The 15557-nt window shown below is 42.2% G+C and overlaps 1 protein-coding gene across 1 annotated transcript in view; it reads right to left on the reverse strand.

Moving 5' to 3' along the window:
- The window catches only part of adamts2 (ADAM metallopeptidase with thrombospondin type 1 motif, 2), a 127467-nt gene that overhangs the window by 66506 nt on the left and 45404 nt on the right, over positions 1 to 15557 (reverse strand). The window contains exon 3 of the mRNA XM_037977271.1: positions 6302 to 6479. Within this exon, the coding sequence (XP_037833199.1) occupies positions 6302 to 6479 (178 nt within the window). The remainder of the gene's footprint in view (positions 1 to 6301; positions 6480 to 15557) is intronic.

A 15557-nucleotide genomic window follows, 5' to 3' on the forward strand; every position in this document is an offset into this window, starting at 1 on the left:
GATTTCCATTAAATGGCACAGAGTACCGCCTGTGTCTGCTGGGACCCTCTGGTTTGCACTGAAGAGGAGTTCGGGGATGAGAGCTACGTGCGTTCACGTCTCTAAGTGCACAAAGCCGTGAGTCGTTGCATCACGGCACCAGAGGCGGAGAAGGGGACGGAGGGAGGAAGTGGGAGAATGAGGCAGAGAAAGATTTGGGGAGTGAGACTCGAGGGACCATGTTTCATTTTCTGGATGTGGAAGGCAGATGTTAAGTTACAGCGGGTAGCTACACTGACCTTTGTCTGACCCTCTTCAACTTTCCCTAAACTGGCACAATGGCACTGTGCAGCATGCAATAACGTCAGAACAATGCAAACAGCTACTTACAGTGGCAAAAACCGGAAACCCACAAGAAGAAAACAGAGTAGTTGATCCTGAAGAGCATAAGAGAAGCGTGGTTTGTGTAGAAACATGGGGATCCTGTCACAGTCTTCTGTCAGTGTCAGCTGACCGGCTAATTGCCCCGGGGGCCACAGATGAGGCTTTCGCCATGAGAACGATGCACAGCTATGAAATGTCAATGAAATCCAGGAAGTGCGAAGGACTGCAGTTTTGTGCTGTAGCATAACGTGGAGATAAATGATCCCACGCAACTAAAAATAACACACGATAGCAGAACAGCAGGTTAAAAAAAAAATGCTAAAACAAGTATTTATGCAATAAAAAGTTGAAAAGGCTGCCCTGTGGCGGCTAAATTGTGACATTTCTTGAGCCCCAGCTGGGAAAGCGCACACAAAAACAGGCAGCCCAGTTTCCTCAGACAAAACACTAAACAGCCCTCTCACTGTCCAGGTAGGAGCAGCGAGAATGAAGACAATCTGTTTAAGACAAAATAAATAAATAACAATTACAGGACTAGCATTCTTTGAAAAACTGCATACTGACCGCCAACATTCATGCCAGGGTTTCAGACTAATCATCTTATAAGAAATGAGAGCGTTGTAGACTTTATGGTTAAACCTTAAAATAGAATTCTGCACAATCTGGTGTGACACTGCAACATGTGTTTCGTATAAGTGTCAGCTACTACCACACCAGTCAGCGTCTGTATCTTTTCACATTGGCTAAGGTTGATTAGCTGTGGCGGCCATCTGGAATGGGGTTGCCTCCAAAAGTTTATCATTTGTAGGTGTTCTCCCAATGATTACAATTTGAGAGTTTTATTTATTTTTAGCATTAATAAATCCATTCAGTTGTTCCTGAGAGGTTTAGCGGTACAGACAAAGACACATACACAGACATGGAGAAAAGCATTATCGCTCTGCCTTCGCCCTCAGTGGCGGGTGATAATAAAATAATAAAAGTGAAGGTACGCCCAGAAAAAAACAAGGGAGGAAATAAAAGTGAATTAGTTGAAAAGGAGGACACTGATCAAAAAAAAGAGGATTAAAGAAGATAAAATGAAAGTCTTAAAAGGGGCAAGAGACAGACTGAATGATGGCGCTCCATCAGATATGGAAAAAAAAGAAGGTAAGAATGGCAATCTTTAATTTTCTATTGCTGCAGCGATTAATTGACGAATGTACCACATTAATAATAAGGCTTGCTCTCTCCATTTAGGGCATTGATTCACACCTCCTCAGTTTATGGTGAAGGAAACCGATCAATCTTGCTCCCAATTTGTCTCCTTCTCTTCTTCTTCAGCTCCTGTATTATCCTGCTAAATATAACTTCCTCCCCTCTGTCTCTGGCCAGGAAGTACAAGTCCAACATTCAGTAACGGCCTGGGAATAAAGCACGTCTGCCACAGAAGATCATCAAAAATGACTGATAGACAGATAATTGATTAATCTGCTGAAGTCCCTGACTGATCTAAAAAGGTGAGGGACTGCCAGATGAAATGTGGAGGGAGTGGAAAAACACTTGGTTTGGTTTTGAAGACACTGGATGAAATGAAACTGAAACAGAAACTGGTATTCCTTGAAGGAATGTGTGTTGCCTTATAATGCATGCCAAAGTTTTAAATGAAGATCTCAACAATATGTGATGGGGATGACTCTCAGCTACTTCCACATCAAATTCTAGCTCCATATTTGTACATTTGACTGAGTTATAACTATTTTTGTGGTTACTAAAGACAATTAGCTGTGGCTAAATAGGGTTGAACCTGAAAGTTAATCAGTTGTATATGTATATTCAATAACTACTTTCTGAAAGTTTCATAAAACCTGTTCAGTGGTTTGTAAGATATTTTGCTAACAGACAGAACTGACTCACAGTTGATGCTAAAGTTTAATGCAAATACGTTGTGCAATGTATTCTGCTTGGAATATATAATTGGAAATTAATCTCAGCTACTGTCACGCTAAAGTTTAGCTTCATATCTTTAAATCTGACGGAGTTACAGCCGTCTGTGTGTCAGCAAAGGTTGAGTAGCTGTAGCAGCCATCTTGAATTGGGTTGACTCCAAAAGTTCGTCAGTTGTCCGTGTGCATCCAAAGATTAATTTTAGAAGATTTTATTGAAATCCATGCACTAGCCTATGCGATATTTTGCTAACAGACGGACAAACGAGCACACACAGACACAGGCAAACACGTGATTGTCCGCCTATCTTGGCGGTGGGCGATAATCAGGAGTCTCTACAAGGTGCTTCCTGTATATTTGAGTGTGTCTCTGATATTACAGTGATGTGATCTAACAACTAGATGATAAACTTTGTGTTTACATAATGTTGTGGTCTAGAATAGAAAGAGACAAAAAAAAAATGAAAAGAAAAACAAAGAGAGAGATCCGCATAAAATGCTTCTAGGAGCAGCACATGCCCGCTCATCTGTCTGTCTGTGTCTGTCTGTCAGCCTGCATAGCCTTGAAAATCCCAGCACTCAAAGCCAGACGACCACAGAACTCATGCCCACGCTGTACGTGCGCGCACACACACACACACACACACACACACACACACGGTGGCCTGTTCTATCCTACGCTATTGATCTGCACCCCACTCTTCATTAGAAAGAAAGATTCAAAGGCAACAAGGAGCAGTGAGACGTACTGAGTGTGTGTGTGTGTCTTTTGTCTGCACACATGCTGCATTTCTGTGTGTGTTCAAAAGTCTAAATGCATAATCAAGGGAGTTGTATAAGCTGTGGTTACATCCTGTCCATGCCTGTGTTTCCATAAACTTTTTTTTCCCCCCTCCATGCGCTAAGCTTTGTAGCGTAGCTGTATGTGGATGTATTGCCAGGTATCAGTAACACTGGGAGCAGATCTGTGTTACTCTAATGCAGCCTGTCCTCTCCGGGTGTTCCTATGGAAACTCTCTCTCTCTCTCTCTCTCTCTGTATATTATTAGACATTCTCAAGTCAACCGCTCAGAATAGGAAGACACAGATCTCATCTGTTGCAATGTGCTCATTAGAAAGAGCTTCAGCTCACACCTGTACAATCAGATTCTCAGTTCTTGGAGACGATTTTCCTTTTGAGGATTAGCTGAGATAATAAGTCTGTAAATCACTGATATGACACCTAAATATCATCAGGTGCTGCATGCTTTGATTTAGGAATTGTGCTTCTTTTTAGTGAACTGCACAGAAAAGACACGTCTCTGACAAAGGATGGCGATTTAAATTGTAGCAGCAGGTCAAACCATGCTTTGCCTTTATCATGAAAATGATGCAAACCTAAACAGCCACCCGGTTTTAAATTTTCAAGTTTTATTCTTCCTTGATCCCGTGGGAATTATTAAAAGCAGGATACAGGGATTTGCAGTTAAAAGTGTGGGGAATAATTATGTATTTCCTTAGCCTTTGGTCTTAAGGAAGTGGTGCCTTTGCTTCCCCCCCCCCGATTAGCTCAAATAACTTTAGACATATTTTAATTGTGATACTTTGTCTCGCTCGTTTCAGTTGCTCATCAAGTGTTTTTATGTTGAGTTTCCAGATCCTCACACCCACATGTTGATGTCTGACGACGACCTGATGTCACACACCGATCCGTTTTCTGGGAAAATGTTAAAACTCACTCGCGGATGAAAAAGGGTTAAGCGCCAAGACGGGATGGTCCGATTTGGATGTCATTTCATACACGTGTGTGTCAAATCACATCGGTGAAGTCCCACATCTGCGTGTTAAACCTTTCCACAGATGTCACCTTAGTACAGTTTTCCAACAAGATAACGCCCTTCCACACATGATGGATTGCCTGCTTCATGTTCAGGTCCACCCAGGGTCTCTAATCTTTCCTCAATCAAACCTGTGTGAAATCAGCTAAAACGTCTCTGACCCAGTTCTGACCTGCCGGGTCTCAAGGGTGCATAACAGCAGCTGTGGGTCAGCGTGTTGTAGGACAGGGAGTATAAATATCACATTTGCCGTCCTCTTTAATCCAAGAGCTGACATGCTGTGTCAAACTTTTTCTTTTGTTTGTTTCTTGCTTTTAAAATGATTTTTTTTTTTAAACTGAAGGCATAAATGAGTAGAAACTAAAACCTTCAGTGAAGGCAACCAAGTCATTTTATTACAGATACAGAAGGTGTTATTACCAGCAGAACATGTGTCGCTCCATATGTCACACCTTTCTTGCAGGAAAATTAGTACACTGACAGCGGGACGCATCAGACTCTGTGCTGGTCTAATCCTTTTGAAAGCAGCATATGACACGCCGTTTTTGAATATTACAGTTTGACAAAAACAAGGTGCAGGTAACGAAGGAAGGTGCGATAGATTACTGTATCTCTTCATTAAAAGCCGAGGCTAGGGTTTAATTCAGCTTCTTAGGGGCGCCAAGCTTTTTAGAAAAGCAGACTTTTAATAGTAGTTGGCTTTGATTTCTGATTCTCGTTGCTTCTGACTCAATGACTGGTCACCATTTTATGCCATGCCTCACTCAACTCTAGGCCACGAACCAAAGTCTGGGACACTGAACCTAAACTAGCCCTTGTTTTTAGTTCTGTTTGGGATTACAGAAGTCAGTTCATTCCTGATAGATGCCGTTTTGATAATACAATAAAAATGTTTCACGAGAGACTGGGAGACACACCAAAATGTTGAATAAATAAAGTAGTAAGTCACTGCTGCTAGTTTAGCATTGTGCGTATATTGTTGGAGGAATTAAGGCATTAAAGCAAAAGTTCAAACTTTCTGAAACGGTGTTCGGTGGAAATGTTATGAAGAATTTGGGGGCGGCTTTGCTCAGTGGTAGGGAGGTTTTCTTCTAATTGGACTGTCGGTGGTTTAATCCCAGCATGTCGAAATGTTATTGGGTAAGATATAGAACCCCCACTGCCCCAAATACACCTATAGTGTATGAGTGAGATATAAAAGGGCCACGTATGTAGCATTTAAAATATATAATCAAAAGCACCGTATGAGTGTGTGTGTGTGTGTGTGTGTGTGTGTGTGTGTGTATGCGTGTGAAAGGGTGAACAAGAAACAATGTGAAGTGCTGGAGACGTTAAAAAAACCTCTATAAGTGCGAAATAGTTGCCATAATTATTAACACCTCACCTCAGCTTAACTCTGACTTGATTGATGAGTTAATCACTAGTTTGAAAGGAAAAGCAAATAGCAGCAGCAGCTGGCTGTAGCATTTCCGGTTCAGCCTCGGGCAATTCTGGCAGGAATATTCAAATGGTTTTACTGGAAAGACCACAAACTGCTGAAACTAACAATTAAATGCAGTTTTTTTTGTTTTTTCCAGAATGAGCTCAATCAAAGAGCCATCTACAACAGGTGAGATATTAATTGTTAATAACCTTTCCACAGAACCCTGCTTCAAATTATGAGAACTTTCTCTCTCTGACTGAAGACTGAAACCTACTATACCTGAGCTGTGTTCAGTTAAAAGCTCCTTATTGGACTGGACAGAACTGCTTCTGTTCTCAACAGGACTTTTATTTTATGAAACATGTGTGCATGTCAACTGCTCCAGTCTGCTAAACTGATCTAAACCAGTTCAGGAGAAATGAACCGACCGGCATCGGCGCTACATAATATTTCTTTGTGTCCAGAGGTTACCCAGGCCTTTATAAAAGTCTCGTTTTAAATTAATCTTGGGTTTTATTTGCAGAAACACATTAGTCAGAGTTTCAGAACCAGCTGCTAGAGCCAAGTCTGCACGAAGATTTATTTGTGTTTGTTCAAACTGAGCCTAAATGATCTGCGACGTGGCTCGAGCCCCGTGTTTCAGAGTCCCGCCACACGTGTCTACTTCAAGGGGAGATGGAAATAAGAGAATGGTGCTGAAAGTGTGCATGGAGAGCTTTCAGTCAAGGATGTATTAAAAGTGGAGGACAGCAGCATGGGAACCACAGACCAACCTCTGGAGTGGTAGTCCGCCGCTGCGCCGCTGATGGGCACTTTCTTAACAGCTGACGAGCGATAGACGATGTGCGTCCTGCCTCCTCCTGCCTCCTCCTCCTCCTTCTCTATCACTCCATCTCCCCTCTCCAACGGCTCAATGAAAAACTCCTCCTGCTCTGTCTTGATCATGCCAGCCTGAAAGAGAAATATTAATCAGACATTACAAACACGAAGCCAACTTTTAGAACAGCTGTCATTCCCTTTGACTCTTCATCGCCCGCCGCTGCAGTCAAAGGGCGATGATGTTAATATGTGTGTTTGTTTGTCTACAGTGTTTTGTCTCATGAACTGCAGGACAAATTTTGATAACACTTTCATGAAGTAATTAGTAGTTTACAACTACAACTAATAACACTTGAAGGCAACTCAATTCAAAATGGCATCCACCCTGTTTGTCTTGTAGCAAAGTATCCCATGAAGCACAAGACAGATTTTAATGAAACTTTCAGAATAAAATCATTGGATGCAAGTCTACAAATGAATAAAGTTTGGAGTCCCCCCAATTAAAGATGGCCACCACAGCTAATCAACATTGTTCAACACAAAAATGGTTATTACTCAGACAATTTTACAGATATTGAGCTAAAATTTGTTGCAGCAATAGCTGAGAGTCAGCCTTTACAGATTTTCTGAGCACTATCACATCTCGCAAGATCTAACAGTATTGCATGGGATCGTGCATAACGTTATTTGCAAGGTTTGACCCAAACAGCTATAATGCCATCCCTTTTCAGCATAAGATGGCATGAACAGATGGCGGGTGATATCAATTCCTCCGAAGAATGCCAAATCTTTGCTTTTTTGTATCCTTCACCTGTGTAACAGTTTCAGGTCAGAAACAGCTCTGCCCTTAGTCCAGCTGCTGTGAACGGGGCATGGAGGGGAAAAAAGAGAAAAGGGGGACCGAAGCGACCCCTCCTGGGGCCCTGCAGAGGCCCCGGAGTGACACCTGGCATCTAAAACGGCCAACACAGACGCAGGAGATGAGACTGTCGCGCTCCCATCCTCAACTAACCCGTCCTGTCAGGTAATTCCTCCCGTCTGCCTTTCACACACGCTCCCACAACACACATCAGCTGCCGCCAAATACCAAGTCGCTGCAAAGTACGTGAGAGGAACAGAGAAACGGGATCAAGTAGGGCAGCGTGCATTCAGAGCACACATGCAAAAAGGAGCTGCATGCACATACATGAGGGGGAAACAGACACTGGGAAAATTGCCCGTCAATCTCCCTTACTCCATCTGTCTGTTTAAGACAACTGGTAATTACCAAGGCAACGCACTGCTGTAGAGGGAAGCCATGGGGGAGATCACACAGAGGACTGAGAGGCTTTTGAGAAGGAGAAGAGCAAAGGAAAAGAGAGAGTAAAACATGAATAAAGAGAACACATCAATATGATCGCTACTTGCTTTGTGTGCCGTGTCCCCACGTAAAGAGAGACATGAGGAGCATGCTGAAGAACGTAAAATGAGTGGATTTTAAAAATGAGAGCGCATCGTAGAAGAATGTGCAATGAAAAGGGCCATGTACTCTTTATACTCCACTGTACTTGCTTAAAACTGCTTCGAATGGCTACAAGTAGTTACAAATTCACAATATGCCTGGAAATATAATGAATGTGAAACAGGCCTGACTTTTATTTTATTTTTTTGCTCTCCACTTGTCCATTTTCTTTATTTTTAAAGCACACACTGCACATTATGAAGTCGTAGTCAGGTAGAAATTACTGGACAGTGAGACGGGAGTGAGAAAGCAGCAAAAGTCAAAAAAAAAAAATATTTGAAGAAGTATTGATCAAGATTGCTTTAAAAAACAAAAACTCTTTAGCTCCTTGAAAGTAAAATTTAGAGATATGAACTATTAACTGGATTGTAAAGTAAAAAAAAAAGCCAAACAAATGTTAAAATCAGCACAACTGCAACTAAATGGTAAAATTATTTAAACCTAAATTAGCAAAACAGTAGCTAAACGTTAAATGCAGCAAAACTGTATAGGTAGTTTGCAGACATGTACAAAAAAAAAACTATAAATAGGGGAAAAAATATGACGAAACATCCAAACTTTTAATTGTTTGTCTGCCTTGAATTGGCTGACAAATGCCACTTTCTTTCCTTCTTTATTCCCTCTTTTCTTTCTCTTTCTGCCACTTCGATTTCGTTAGCTCTAGAAGGATTTCGTCAAGTCACTGATCTGTGCGGCAGTAACTCCGTCAGCACGCTACACAAACACACTTTTTCATTTTTTACATTTGCCTCTCCTTTCTGTGTTCACATCTTGCTGCGTTTGAGAGCCGTGGTGCAGCATTACTATCGGATCTGATGGATCTGAGATGGTGCATGCATTCCCAGTCCAGAATACCAAGCAGTAGGGAGAGCAGAGCTGTGTCAAAGAAAAAAGATGACATGTGGGACCGGGAGACATGGCTGGATCGATCAGAGCGAGCATTGTGGGGGTGGAGGGTTAGAAAGAAGCCGGGAGGGGAGGAAGAGGAAGAGGAAGAACTGGACACATCCTTTGAAAGGGTGACGTGAATAAACCATCAAAGCCTGCGAGCACATTTCCATAGTGAGGAGATCTGTCTTCAACTGTTCGGAGAAAAAAAAAAGAGGATTACAGGGAGGCTTGTCCAAATCCTGTGTCCAGAACCAGTGAGATGAATTCAGACGCCTTGGCAGCACACCACCAGCTGCCATGTGCCAACGTCAGAGGGGTCAATTAAAGATGGCGCTAAAAGCCATGAGGTGCCGGGCAGAAATCAGCTGTGCTGCCTTCCATTTAATGAAACCTCTCGTTTAGTCTTACTGTCATCGATCTTTGTGGAAAAACTGAAGACATTTTATACCACTTGGCCGACGAGCAAACATGGAAAAAAAATACTGCAACGATGCGACTCTTTGTATTCACCTGAACACGAGTAATATCAAAAACCCAACGCTGCAGTTGTATCCAATAATCAGTAAACAAAGACGTATCCGGATTTGGATGTTTCATGTGGTTGTTCATCTGCTGTAATTGCTGTATTTATAGTTTAGCGTTACATAAGTGTGCATCCTTGTTCGTGGAGCGCTCCAGCCCCAGCTGCCTTGCTTCTCTTATTAAAGTGAATTCATTGTGCTCCTTTGGGTGATGAGTCTGAAGATGTTTTATTAAGTTTGACATGTTAAGATTTAGCTTATTAGCTTCCCTCCCCTCATGAGCCACTAAGATCTAACACAATCACTTGCTACACTTTATCTTCATCTAAAAGCCGTTTTGTACGACCGCTCTATGAATGTGTTACTTCCAGGCTGAACGGCTGAAATCGGGATGTTGCAGCAGCTCTCTAAAAAAGCCTCCAGCTGATCCAAAAATAAGGCAGTAAAGAGATATTTTCTTACAATATAGCTTCTGTTTTTTCACTGTTTAATCCACAAAAGAATTAGAAATTAACTTCCTTACAAACCAAGCCTGACATTTTAGATACTGTAGGGTTTTTATGTATTTTCTATTGTAGAAATTAAGAAATAAAAACAATAACACTGGCTCTAAGTGGCTACCAAGGTTTAAAGGGATATCCAAGGTTGGTTGGGTAATTTATTTTTGCTTATTCATTTGTGTTTTTACTTTTTTAATCATGTAACAAAAACCCAGAGAAGATATGGTGGTGTTAACATTTATGGTCTCTAATTTGAATCTCGACTTTGGGGGCCTTTCTAAAGTGGAGTCTGCATGTTTGCACATCTGTTTGTTGATTTTCTCCTATTGTGACTGCTTCCTCCCACAATTCAAAAACATGCAAAAAATAAAAAATAAAAAGATGAATTGGTGATTCTTAAATTGGCTGATTTAATGAATTTGCATGTGTTACGAGGTTGAACGCGGCATCTCTCCAAGCTGCGATGAGTGGGTGAACAGCGTTCATGAGGGGATCTCCAGAATGTCTCACGACCTTCGCAGGGTCCTCAGCTTCCCTGTCGCTTGAGTTTTGCACTCATATTGTTGTGGTAGTACAGGACAGTCATCCCCAACGTATCCTCTCAGCACAAACACATCACGTGACCTCTGTTTAACACTTTCGTGGTAACTGTTAACACCAACCCTGGGTATCTCTTGGACAGATTTTAATGAAACTTACAGAAAATAATGCCTGGATGGACTTCTACAGCTGACAGAGTTTGGAGTCAACTTGATTTGTGACAGCCACCGCAGCCAATCAACCTTAACGAACACACAAATGGCTCTAGCTCGTTCAGTTTTACACATATTGAGCTAAAGTTTGGTGTGGTAGTAGCTGCACATACGCCAAGCACTAGCATACTGAACAAGATCTTTGATTAAAATTTGACACGTGAGGCGGTGGGTGACAGGAGTATAACATTTACCCAGAACCTGAAGTTAGCGTTGATGAACTTGTGTTAAATCCCAATAATCTGGGTTAAATGTCTATTGAAGTAAAACCACTGTTTATTTACTTGCCCTGTAGAAAGAAATCATTTATATAAAATATATACAGTGTATACTAATAAACCCTGATCTAACAGTAAAATCATTTAATTTATAGGTTTTTTATGCATTATAGCATGGCATCAAACTGGAGATGATGACTTTAACCACAAGCGTCTCCCTTGAGATCTGACACAAGTCCGAATGCCTCAGATCAGGATGCTAAACTTGAGTGTCCAGTTACAACTGGAGGGTACGCCGTGTTCAAAACCACACTCAGCCCTATTTGTAGCCTTGAAAGAAGTAACTCGAGTCAAAAAGGGGCAAACGAGTAGCAAAGAAGCAGCATAGGAGCAGAGGAGCGGATGTTGTGGTGAGGATCAAAGTCACAGCCGGTCAGGGCCCTTCAGCTCCGTCCAGTCCAGAGCCCGCTGTATGAACTGTATGCGATCCATTGTCGCCGTGTGTGGTTCTGTTTGATCTGATTCATATTCTCGCTACTGCTGGCAATCTTCACACACAGTCGTACACAGGCAGGCAGAGTCACACGAACGCACTTCCACACACAAATATAGCTTTGATAGTGACTCACTCGTACAGCGTAACCCTCCATTCATTCACCGTTTGAGTCATGAGAGAATCCGCCCCGTTCAATGGGGAGGCTGATTAGAAAAATTAGCCGCGCTTCGAGAGAGGGGGAGATTAAAGCGACACCTCACTTACAAATATTGATGCCGTTTTGCCTAATCGCATCAGCGGCAAATTGCGCTTTTGTGCTCGAAGAAATGGAGCTCGGAGTGTGGCGAGTTTTTCCCGAGGATTACAAACCTGGCGCCGACAAAAACGTGGATTTGTGTGAAATTAATGCAAGCGGTGTATTTACCAGATTCAATAAATCTAAATATATGCTTTAATGTCCTCCGGGAAATGTCTCCTTCCTGCACCTCTATTCAAAACTAGTTAGAGAGCAGAAGGATGACAAAGTTCCAAAACAGTTCTGAGCGTTTCCAGTCTCTCTATTCCTTTTCTTCTGAGGTATCTGAAAAACACACAAGCTTGTACACAAACAGCTGTCTGTATGTCTGTGTGTGTGTGCAGTTGTCTGTGTGTGCTATAAGCCAAATGGCAGGCTGATTTAAGCCATAGAGGACTTAGTGATGCATCCTGATTGCTGTCACCTTGCTCGGCTCATTACATAGAGTGGTTCTCTAAAAACGGTCATTCAAGAAGAAACAAACAAAAATAAACTAAGCATCTGCCAACTATCCGCACACACACACACCTGCATGACAGCTCTTTCCTGGCAACCCGTCAAAGTCTCATTGTCTCACTTCACCTCATTTGCAAAGTGTTCATCTTTGACCTGCGGTTTTGATCACGGCGTGTCAACAAAACAACGCACTCGCTTTTCTCTTCCCCGCTGACACTCACACGGAAACTGGGTGTTAGCTCTGCACTCGATGCATCGCAAAGCAACTCCTCGAATCGGCCTTTCCCGTTTTATCTCTCATAACAGCAACAAGTGGAGTCACTCGGAATATGCGAGAGTGAGGACAGATCCGTGAGTCGGAAAAGAAGCAGAAGACAAAAGAGAACAGTCCACATTATTTCTACAGACTCTCGGTATCGCTGAACTAAGAATAGCAGTGGTGCGCCAAACCTAGTTAGCATGACAACTCGATCTGTGGAAATTTAGTTCACAGGGAGAGTGCTGACAGACAGAAAAATGGCTGCTGGCAGTCTAGCAGATAGACCCAAAGACAGACAGTTTGGGTTGCCTCAGTATCCCGTTCTCGCCTTCTCTTCTCTGTCTCTTGTTATTCATGAGGACAGAGGCTCCCTCCCTCTGTTTTCTATCCAAACAGAGAATATGAATCAGCAGTACGAAGAAGCGAAAAGGAGACAGAGACTGAGCAGAGGAGTTAAAGCGGCGAAATAATAACTGGGCAGGGGCGAAAGGTGAAAGGACAAGATAAGGCTACAGAGATCGCTTAAGACTGAGTGACACCAAAAGGCGAGTACAAAAAGGGTGAATGTTTTTCTTACAATCAGAGATAAAACAGAAAGAATAAGAGAGAATTAAAAACATCTGAACACTGATTAACTCCATTATTGGTTGGACAGTTTTTCTAATCAGCCAAATGTTCTCGGCCTCAGCAACAAGAAGGAGATGATGCTTCAAAGTTCCAGTTATGAGAACTTAAGAACCAGAAAGAGCTCTAAAATTATGAGATGACAGCATTTAATGTCAAGACAGGCAACAGATCCTCTCTTACTGACAATCACCTCAATGCACTCGTTCAACCCCAACCAAAAGTAAGATTTTGGGGGGGTTTTCCACAGGAAAGACAAAAAACACAAAAGTGGTCCGATTTCAGCCTAAACACCTGTGGTCACTTTAGAGCAGTGGTTTCCAACCCTGGTCCTCGAGGGCCACCATCCTGCATGTGTTACTTGTTTCTCTGCTCCAACCCACCTGATTCAGTGGTTAAATTACTTCTTCATGTTCTACAGAAGCCTGTTAATCACCCATTGATTCAAATCAGGTGTGTTGGAGCAGAGAAACAAGTAAAACATGCAGGATAGTGGCCCTCCAGGACCAGGATTGGAGACTCCTGTTGTAGAGTTTGTCTAGTTGTTTCTCCAACCCAAAAATGCTCACTGCTTCACGAGTTGTGTGTAGTGAAGGTTCAGCTCCAGAACCAGTGAGTATTTATTAGAAAAGATAAAACTGCTGCTCCAGTAGTGGCTAGGCTCAGTTAATAAGCTCAAATCAGTGGACCGAAACTAATAATATTAGCAATGAGCTGAGCTGGAATTAGCAGTGATATCAGGCAAAGCTGTAAAATTAGTTTTCTGTGAAGATGTCTTGCAGTTGGACCTGGAGTAAGCTACAGACCTCTTAGCTGTTAAAATATTTGCTCTTAGTTATTAAGTTAAAGTAAGTAGTTTGATGCTGATTTTATTTGCAAAGAGCTAAACAAAAGCTGTCTTTAACCAAGCACATAGCTTTCGGGGCTCTACTTTTACCATTAACATTGTGTGACTGAAAAGTCTAATGTTTGTTAGTGTTATTAAACCAGTTTCACTTTATACGTTTTGTCTTTTATCAAAAACTTTCATTCTTTATTCCCCATAATTTACATCCGTGTACAGGGATTGACAAAAAGAGTCGAAACTGAAACTTCTCGACCAAAAAGGAAAAAAGTAGAAATACGTTCAATGCTTTGGAAAAATAAAATAAGAATGGTTAATGTCATTATATCCATGATAGTACTGAAGTATGTAAATAAACACATAAAACATGGCTAATCTGATCAGGTGCTCTGAAAAATTAGTACCAGTAGCAGCTGAAAGATCCGGGTGATTCCAAAGCTGTGGAGCAAATAAAATAAGCCTTGAGTTAAGATATTTTTTATGAAGCAACAATTCAATAGGAGGTGTTTGTAAAAGCTAATAAATAAATCAATAAATAAAAAGGCATTTACAATATTTGCTTGAAATACAGGGAATAAAGCATTATTCCAGTAGTCAGGAACAAGACTGACACCCATTATAAAGAAGTGAAGGTTGATGTTATCATTTTTGCTCCTTGTCCAACCTGTGCTTATGCCTGCACACTCTTACAACACACACACACACACACAGAGCACGCATCAATCCTTTTTACCGGCCCAGCCCCGCCATCGATCAGAGCCCGTGAGTGTGCGTTTGTGTGTTCACATCTGAGTGTGTGGTCTTCCAGATTGATAAATGACCACGATTAGTGGCGACTGACCACTCTATGATTGCAATCTAAGTCCGGCGGAACAGTTGTTCTAAGAGCAGTGCAGTCTGGCGCAGTCTGTAATTAATACAACAGCACTTTAATGAATTACAAATAAACCGCAGGCCTGGGATCTGCTGGCCAGTAATAATCATGTCACTGCACCTGTAATGTTTCGAGGAAAGCCGTGGGCAAATCGGGACGTTTTCTGTAACACGGACTATCCGGAGTGAAAAGTCACTCGCGTGGTCTTAAAAATAGCAAAATTAACCATTTTGTCAGTGTCAGATGTGTCCAGATTTCGTCCATCCTGGTGATTTGGATCAGGTTTCAGCTCATTTTGTTGTTATGAATGAACACAATAAACCGCTTTCTGAGAAACCCTTTGTCTCTGCACTCAAATGTCACTCATCTTTGCACCCCTCCACCCCTTGACCTATCTGCCCCTCCCTCCTGTTAAAAACTGTCTCACACACACAGACACACACACACAAACAGCAGAACATCTGCACACTGACACACACTGATCCACACCCATGCTCAACCTTATCTCTACTCTATCTCCATATCTCCAAATCTATTGGGTATACCTGTAACCTAGCAACAGAGCAGAGGGAAGACCCACCCCTACCTGCTCACTGCGCTGACTGCTGGACCCGACAGCCAATCAGAGCCCGTCAGGGCAACAACAAGGGCCAATCACACGTTTGGTACAGTGGGGAGTTGCAGCCTTGTTCTCCACCTTTTTGACCCCACATGCGAGTGAAAACGAAGCCAGTGCACACAAATGTGATGTGCCCACACTACCTCGCACAGACTTCGGCACATTCCCACAAGCAGAAATCTCTCGAGGACAGCCGGGACAGACTCAACTGTTGATTTCATTTTAGCCAAGCGTTCAGAGCTGAGGAAACGCACGGCAATAAAAAATGTCCCCTCCACTGTTCTGTTTGACCACTCCTTTATCATTTTCCTTCTGCTTTCAGAAAGTAAATGTGTGAGAGTAAAAGTGTGTGTGGCGGGG

The sequence above is a fragment of the Kryptolebias marmoratus genome, linkage group LG9, assembly GCF_001649575.2.
Source record: "Kryptolebias marmoratus isolate JLee-2015 linkage group LG9, ASM164957v2, whole genome shotgun sequence".
Taxonomy (NCBI): domain Eukaryota; kingdom Metazoa; phylum Chordata; class Actinopteri; order Cyprinodontiformes; family Rivulidae; genus Kryptolebias; species Kryptolebias marmoratus.